Source organism: Limulus polyphemus, unplaced genomic scaffold (assembly GCF_000517525.1).
Source record: "Limulus polyphemus unplaced genomic scaffold, Limulus_polyphemus-2.1.2 Scaffold245, whole genome shotgun sequence".
NCBI lineage: Eukaryota > Metazoa > Arthropoda > Merostomata > Xiphosura > Limulidae > Limulus > Limulus polyphemus.
In genome coordinates this window covers 695,241-704,322 of record NW_013665855.1, presented here as the reverse complement: position 1 = coordinate 704,322, position 9,082 = coordinate 695,241, and the positions used below count along the sequence as shown (strand labels likewise).

General features: G+C 30.2%; 1 protein-coding gene across 2 annotated transcripts in view; it reads left to right on the top strand.

Annotated features, from left to right (window-relative positions):
- The window catches only part of LOC106478730, a 65,291-nt gene that overhangs the window by 19,301 nt on the left and 36,908 nt on the right, over positions 1-9,082 (top strand). For both annotated transcript variants that reach the window (XM_013939291.2, XM_022382383.1), the window contains exons 7-10: positions 1,987-2,055; positions 2,485-2,589; positions 5,349-5,479; positions 7,599-8,260. In XM_013939291.2, the coding sequence (XP_013794745.1) occupies positions 1,987-2,055; positions 2,485-2,589; positions 5,349-5,479; positions 7,599-8,260 (967 nt within the window). The remainder of the gene's footprint in view (positions 1-1,986; positions 2,056-2,484; positions 2,590-5,348; positions 5,480-7,598; positions 8,261-9,082) is intronic.

The window sequence follows — 9,082 nt, the reverse complement described above, 5'->3', positions numbered from 1 at the left end:
TGTTTATCATGTTAGTTGTCTTGTAATTAAGTATTGTTCATGAAGATTCTTGTTTATCATGTTAGTTGTCTTGTAATTAAGTATTGTTCAAGATGCTTGTTTTTATGTTAGTTGTCTTTTAATTAAACATTGTTTAAAAAGATGATTGTTTTACATGTCTTGTAATTAAGTATTGTTTAAGAAGATGGTTGTTTTACATGTTGTCTTGTAATTAAGTATTGTTTAAAAAGATGATTGTTTTACATGTTGTCTTGTAATTAAGCATTGTTTAAGATGTTTGTTTTTATGTTAGTTGTCTTTTAATTAAACATTGTTTAAAAAGATGTTGTTTTTATGTTAGTTGTCTTTTAATTAAACATTGTTTAAAAAGATGATTGTTTTACATGTTGTCTTGTAATTAAGCATTGTTCAAGATGCTTGTTTTTATGTAAGTTGTCTTTTAATTAAACATTGGTTAAAAGATGGTTGTTTTACATGTTGTCTTGTAATTAAGTATTGTTTAAGAAGATGGTTGTTTTACATGTTGTCTTGTAATAAAGTATTGTTTAAAAAGATGGTTGTTTTACATGCTGTCTTGTAATTAAGTATTGTTTTAGAAGATGGTTGTTTTACATGTTGTCTTGTAATTAAGCATTGTTTAAGAAGATGATTATTTTACATTTTGTCTTGTAATTAAGTATTGTTCGAGATGTTTGATTTTCTTGTTACTTATCTAACAATAAGCATTGTACAAGTTGATGCTTGTTTTTCATGCTGATTTATTACTATTGTACAGTAAAGTTAAATTATTGTTTTTCATGTTACTTCTTTATATTAAACATTGTACAAATTGATGTATTCTCTAAATTCATTAATATTCTAAATTTAATTCAATCTTTCAATGTGACCCAAGACCCAACATGCTACTGTCTAAACAGGCAGTAACTTTTAGAGTAATTTTTTAAATTGATAGCAGTACTTGTAGAAGTTTGACTACATAATGATAAATCAGTCACAAAGTACAAGTGTATTGCTGATTTTATCAACTAATTTTGGCATTTAGCCATGTTCTCTCACACAAATTTCCAGATGTAGATAAAAGGTTTGTTTGTAGGCCAAGATAAACAATAGAAATGTTTTTGTCACTAAAGATTTTGAAATAATTTAGCAGGTATAATGTTTCTTCTGTAAACAAATTTTAAACAGAATTAGATTTTCTTTCTCTTTTGACATTTGATTTATAAATGCTTCCATTTTAATGACTAAAATAAGTTATTAGCAAATCACAATTGAGCTGAGGGAGAATTTTTGTTGAAAGATTATGGAAATTGAATTTCATTTTTAACTTCTTGTCTCCTTAGTAAACATTTTTCTTTTATTGGTTAAAAAGGAAGACCTGCTTAAACAGTATTACAGCTACATCAATAGCATTTAACTCTGATTCTGTTAGTTACTAACAAAATAATGCTAATTTGAACTTATTATTGTATCATATTTAAACACCCAATGTCTCAGTAAGCTTTTCAAATTACTTTATAGCTTTTATTTTTTTGTTGTAAAAAACAAATCTGTTTACCTCATAAGTACCAAGTGAAAAGTAAGCTATTTTTAATGTATGGAAACTCAGCTGCATAATTTGAGAGGATAAGGAGTCTCTGACTTGAATGTTTAATCTATGATGTCTTTCATGTAATTCATTAACTAAAATATATATGCACAAGGTACAACACAGTATTTTTATATTATTTCACTGTATTTATAGGAAATTGTAGGACTTTTATGTATTCCTTTCAGCACTAAGGTTAAGAAAACGTTCACAGTCTTAAAAGTTTCATATTTTCTGTAAATAATTTCAATAGAAATTTGTTATTTTTCCCTCTACCGTATTTTTCATAAGAAAGCAATCTTTACTGTTATTTGACATTATGAAAAGTTGTTCTTTTAGACAGGTTATTTTGTTGGACTTTAAATGTCCTAAAATGTCATTAAACATATATAATCTTCCAGAGTCCGGCTCATCGATCTGGACGAATAGAAGAGGGAGATGAGATTGTACAAGTAAACTACCAGACAGTTGTAAGTATTATTTCTACATTTTTCATTCGATATTTTTAAGTAACATTTGTAATGTTTAAGAAATGGAACATGAATTTAGTGATGGTAAACCTTATTGTTTTTAAAAGATGCATAAATTTGTGAATCATTGAACGCTCATAACGGATAACCATCCATTTTCAGAAAAAAATATAAAATGATTGGTTTTTACGTTCTTAGTCAGTCATAAGTTCACAAGTCATTCACTAAAATTACAATTTAAAGTGCTAATAACCACTTTCCTTTTTTGAACCATGAAGTTAGTATAATATAAAAGAATTAGAAAATATTTACAAATGATTACTATGGCATTCCAGCTAAACATTTTTTAAAGCTCTAGCCCAATAATAATAGTTTTAGTACTTAATATTTAACATACTACCTTTAAATAGTTTCTGTAATTGATACTAGGTTGGATGGCAGTTGAAAAGACTTGTAAATGCCATGCGGGAACATCCAACAGAAGCTCACCTGACTTTAAAGAAAAGACCAAGACATGTAAACAACTTTGGTCAGGTAAGTGTTGATTTTTAATCTATTCCATCATATTCAAATATCCACATTGCTACCTGTGTTTAAAATTTTTAATTCTAAATGTTCTTGGTACTATTACTCAAAGGTTTTGGGTCACTAAAAGTACTGTTTTATATTTCACATTGTGTTGAAAATTACAGCTTGAATATTGGTTTTATTCATAATGTTGTTTCAAAAATACAGCATATTTAACAATAATTCTATAAAAGAGGAGAAGTAAGTGAAATATTGCCATTTAATAAATAAAATTGAATAATAAATCCCCCAATCAATATTTCTTAAACCATTTGACAGACAGCCCATGTATAGTTTTGTACTGAGCTACAAACAAACAAACTTAAACCAGATTGAATAGTATACGAGTGTAAAATGCTTTTATTATCCTTTTCTTATTACATTCTTGATTCTGGAGACAAAATTTCAACTGAATCATCACCAAAACATTTCCATACTATGGTATTTCTACCATCATGCTTAATTAACACTTTATAAAAAATGTTTTGTGCATTTCCTGCTACACCTTTAAACATACAAAAGTTGATTGGACCAGAAAATTTCTAATTTCAATTCATTTGCCCATAACACTTTTTCCATTGCTCAGCAATCCAATTTGTATGTTCTCTGGCTCATTTCAATCATTCTAACTTGTTCTGAGTTCATAATAAACTGCAACTCGGCTATGCAAGCCTATTTGATGACGAGGGACGCACTTTGAGACTAATAATGGTTGGAGATGGCTTGAATGGATAATGAAGAAAAACTTTAATATAAGTTTAACATTACAACAAATGTACAACGTTTCGACAAGGTTTTGTCATCATCATCAGCAGCAACCAAACAAGCAGGAGTGGAGAAAAAGTAAAGTCAAGTGAATGAGAAGTTTAGTTAGAGAAAAGTTAGAAAACATGAAGTTAGCTATCATGGGAGTGAATAGCCTTAAGTTTGATATTTTAAAGGGTGTTCTAAACTGATTGAACCCACCTGAGTGGACTTTGATGGAAAGAAGACAATTATTGGAAGTTCAGGACACAACTGTGGTAACCCATGGGGCAACATAAGTCAATTATTCACCAATAATATTGTGATAAAAGTAGAGAAAAATAATTCAGCTTGTCAACTAGATTGTAAAGCAATTTAATTAACCTGTGTGGACTTTTAACAAGAAGACAAAAACTGTATAGTGTTTAAAGTGCAACTGTGATCTCCATAGTGTAAAGAATTTTTGTACAAACATTTATCTTGTTTTGAATATATTACTTTAAAACAAGTGAAGTGCGTGCTAATTAGATTTTTATTTAATACAAGTAATACATTTTTTAAACCACAGTTATTTATTATTGCAAAACAAAGATATTTTGCAACATGTTTTGACTGCATTAGTTTTCATTTGCCCATTAAACTCTGTTAGCATGACTCTATAATGCTTCTTCCCCTGTTTCTTCTCATATTCCTTCTTATGATCTGCATTTTTTATTAGTTGATGCTGAGTGTTATTGCACTTTTTGAAATTTATTCAAAGTAACTTATGTAAGCCACCATTTTGTGATTTGTAACAAAATTGTACATGCACTACTGTATATTGGCAATAAAACTGATGGAAGTTGCTGAAGATAAATATGGTACAGACAAAGGAGGAAGACAGAAATTTTCAAAAAAAATGTGCAAAAACAGGAGTTAATCCAGATATTTTTCACTTGTCCAATCAGAAAATTAGGTTAGAGAAATCCAATTGTCTGAATGAAAGTTTCATTTTTCCTGGGCAGTCACACAACTGTCAGTGTTAAGCCCTGATAAATAAAGAAACTGGTGGAAGGTTAGGGATAATATTCTTTATTATGGGCATTATTCCATATAATTACATCTTTTGGAGTCACTGTTATGGGCAACTTATGTGCACAGGGGAAAATAGTCAGACCAGAAGTCCCTAAGATTTAGGTTTGCCTCCTAGTGGCTCAGCAGTATGTCTGAAAGCTTATAGTTCTAAAAAGCCAGATTTTGAGATACAATACATGATGGGCATAGCACAGATAGCCCATTTTGTACTTTTGTATCAACAACAAACAAATCACTGTTACTTTGATAAGCTTCAGTTGCTGAGAAAAGGAGGAGCATTGAAAATGTTATTAAATTGTTGTATTATTTCAGTTGCTTTAAGCATTTTAAACCTCCTCTCAGCTAAATATTAATTCTGTATGTTGAATAGATTAAAAACTACCTGCTTATGTTGTTGAAAAAATACCTGAGTGTGAAGCATGGAGTTCATGTTGTATACCAATTTTTTTGTATTTGATGAAATAATTTAATTCTAACATACAATCATCCATACACATTATGTGTATTTATAGTGTGTATGACTTAAGTTTAATCATTATTATTGTACTTATATTTTAAATATGTAAAGATAAAATGATATATTTTGTAGTCTATATAAAAGCCGTGTGTGTAAAATGTAATAATGGCAGTACAACCCATCAGTTTTTTAAGTGAAAAGTAATTATGTTATTGGAATCATAGGAGGTAAGTTAGTGATCTAAAGCTATAAAACATAAGGAAAAAATCAATGAACAATTTTTGATATATTAGATATAAATATTTCAATTAATGATCAAAAGATCAGCACATTAGATATTTATTTGACAAGAGTTTATACATTCATATGTTTAGATTGTTGGGTCAGGACTATAAGTCTTTGTTCTGTTTAAAATACTTCTGACAACAAATGTTCTTAATTTGTTCTTTAGGTTATTGTGCTTCGACCGTACAGGATTCCTTCTAAGAAGTCTTTCTTTGGAAAGGTTCACAAATGGTCTGAAGGTAGCTCTCTACACATTCAGGCTTACCCAGAGCAGAATTCTCAACCTGTGATCACACGGTGAGCTATTTGTACTGTGATCGGTCTCTGAAATTTTATGTTTTATTCTTTTAGGGATACCAACCACTACAGTTTGGGAATACTGATTATGGTATTAATTTAAAAAACGTAGACTGTTTTGTTTTTGTTTTCATGATGTTTTTATTGATGAGTTTCAAAAAGTTTGATATTTCAATCTGGTTGTTTTGGTTTTTCATGATGTGTTTGTTGATAAGTTTCAAAAAAGCTTAATATTTCAGACTGTTTGTTTTGGTTTTGGCATAATGTTTGCAAGAGAAAGTTTCAAACATTTTGGATTTTGTTCCTTTATTAGTTCTTATCAATACCTGTTTTGCTCCTCAGTGGCTCAGCAGCAACTCTAAGGGTTTATGACACTAAAAATCAGGTTTTGTTACTCAGTGTGTATAAATAACACACAGCCCACTGTGTAGCTTTGCACCTAAAAACAAACAAATAAAAATGCCTGTTTTGTTTGGTGTTTATTAACCTTGTTCAGCCACTATAGAACATTGCTTATTCAATTCAAGAAATTGAGTACTTGTTTGGGATTGAATTAGGCCTTTAGTTGTTTTTCAGGTAATTAAATCAGGAATAGATAACATAATGTTTTGCTGTAAGCACTCAAGAAATTTGGTCTGAATGATTATCAGAACTAAATTTTTAGACCCCAAATTAGTAACAGTGATTAATGAAGAGTAATACGTGATACTGATGATAATGCCTTATTGTTCAGCCAGTTTGTGCTTTGTACTCCATTTCTTAAGAAGCACATTGATATATAATTATTTTCTAACATGTTTTATGAGTAAACTATAATAATAGATTTCTAAGCATACTGTTTGGTTTGATATCTAGGTATGATTAAAAGATTTGTTTGAAACAACTTTAAAAGATTAGTATTAAGATGTCCAACTTAACAGAATTAAACAACTTCCAGCTATCATGGTAAATAAAGTATCTTGTTTGAAATACATTAATCCTGTTACTTTTCAAATAAATGCAAGATTTTTTATGATTTAAAAGGTACTTTTCATTTTAATAGGTATCTACATTTTTCATTGATCAAATGAAATTACAAAAAAAAAGGTACAAATATTTCAGCTCTGACCCCAGCCAGCCTTGCTACAGTAGTACTGTTGGTATCATGAATGTGCATAAGTGGATAATTTGCATAGTATTCATATATTATGCATAATATAATCAATATCATTGAAGAATGTAAATAATGGAAGTCTATGAAATAATGTTGCATATTGTCTACTTAACATACATAATTCCTACTGAATAATGTGCACATTGACCGGTTGATTTGTGAGGCTTCATTATTCAACTGGAAATATGCACATCTTACAAACACTAGTTAATGTGCACAATGAGTGGTAAATATGCATATTTCCTAGATTTACACATTCACCTAAACTATAAAATAATTCAAACTTTCTGCCCCCAGTTAGTCATTATTGGGTAAATTTTTAATGTACTCAGTTATTTTATTGTTATGCACTACATACTTCTCTGGCATTTAACTATAACTATAAAAGTTCCTGCTTTTATATATACACACACACACACACACACATAATGTGTTCTTATTGGTTTGTTGAGAGAACTTTGTTTTTTTTTGTTTTTTGTTGTTTTTTTTTTGGTGCCAGTTAGGTTTTATCCATATCCAAGATTGTTGAGAGGTCTTAAGAGTCAGTACAGAGATATACCAAAAACATCTGACCAGTTAAGCCTTCAAATGCCAATTAGTGATGCATAAGTAGTGTTCTGTTTCTTCTGAGCTTTGAAATTTTATGTGTAAATGTAGCTTGCGCAGTCAGAAGTAATGAATAGATAATACCTTAATTCAATAAGTTTAACTCTGACATAAGATGATATATTGAAAAAAATCTTAAAAACATTTACAGTTACATTAAGTATTAAATGGAAAATTGACTATTACTGTGTTAGCTATAAATTTCACTCGTACATTCCATATGAATATGGTGCCTGTAATTAAAATACAAGATTTATGAATGAAGTTTAATGTTATCTGTTAACAAACATCATTTGTTTTGTTTTAATGTCACCTTTTTACTGTAATTATTCAGGAATAATTTCATCCACCCTTCTTTAGAACTGAACCTGATGATGAGGATGATTCAGCATTCCTTCCTGATGACACTGCTGTTGGACAAAATCAGGTTATGCATGCCGCTCTTCCAGTCCACTACAATGTATTTCCTGCAAAATCTCGTGCTACAGTCCAGAGACGAGCCACCGTTAGTGGAGCTTCTCCAACGATCACTCGTCCTCCTGTAAATATTGAAGAACTTGTAGCTAACGCACCTGTTCTGAAAAAGAAAAAAGACAGTATTACTCGTAGCATTTCTCATGATCCGGCTAATTTGACTGGCTCTGCAGAAGGAAATGGTAAGGCAGTCTCACCACGCCTTGGACCAATCACATCAACTGATTCAGAGGAAAGCCTAGAGAAAGCAAAATATCAGGAAGTGGATTTCTTAAGAAAAGAGCCTGTGGTTACATCAGTGCAAAGGCCAGTAACTGTTGCAGCAATTCGAGGGTTAGAAAAAGTTGCTGAGAGTACTTCGGCAGAATGCAGGATTTCAGGGAGTGAGTTAGTTCTGCCTCTCCAAGAAGAGGATTACACTATTCTAGAAAATAAAAGTCTCCACACTGATAGTATGCAGGATTCTGGTATCTCTACGGCTACAAGTGAGATTTCAACATCAACATTTATGGGAAACAAAGAAGAAGACAGGGAAGCTAATGCTACAGGTATTTGGACAATTGCTTTCTTCACTATATTACACTATGAAGAAATCCTGTTTTTAAGTATAAATGTACAATTTGTAAGTCTAAACAACAAACCAAACTAATTAATCAAAAAGGAATGTGGCCACAGTAAAAAGGGTCTGTGTACCTTTAACATGAAATTTAACAAGAAGCTAAAATTACCTAGGGGAAAAAAATGAGCAAAACAACATTTGAAATTACCAACATTGAAAACAGTTGGTTAAGTTACCATAACAAACATTATAACTTAATATGCATTGTTTCTGTACACTTTAACTGCAACAAAAAAAACTGCTCCACACACGTAGAATGAACAAATAGGAACCAGTTAGTTAATTTAATAGACATTCTTTACCTCTTACGAGGTATAACAACCTCGTTAGATGTAACTTTTACCTAAGTAAATGTACTATTGTGGATATCTTTGTTGCTTTATTTTTTAATTTGATTTTTAGAAGAAAAAAAAGTCACAAATGTATATTTTATGTTCATCTAAACACATTGCTTATTTATTTTTACTTTGATTGAGTTTTTTGTATTCCACTTTTAAATCAAAGTTACACCAATACAGATTTCAATCTAATCTCTTACCAGAGGACATTTGAATAAATTCTGACATTGTTCCTATTGATGTGATATTGACAGTTTATTTTCTCCATATATTTATGTTTCATGATGATCTGTCACAGATATCTTTAAAGTGGTAACACTTGTTATCAAACAGAATGTCAATGAGGGATGCTCTTTCTACTTATCTCTATGGGGGCTTGTTTGTGTTTCCTTCATATTTCAGCTTTTCATTTT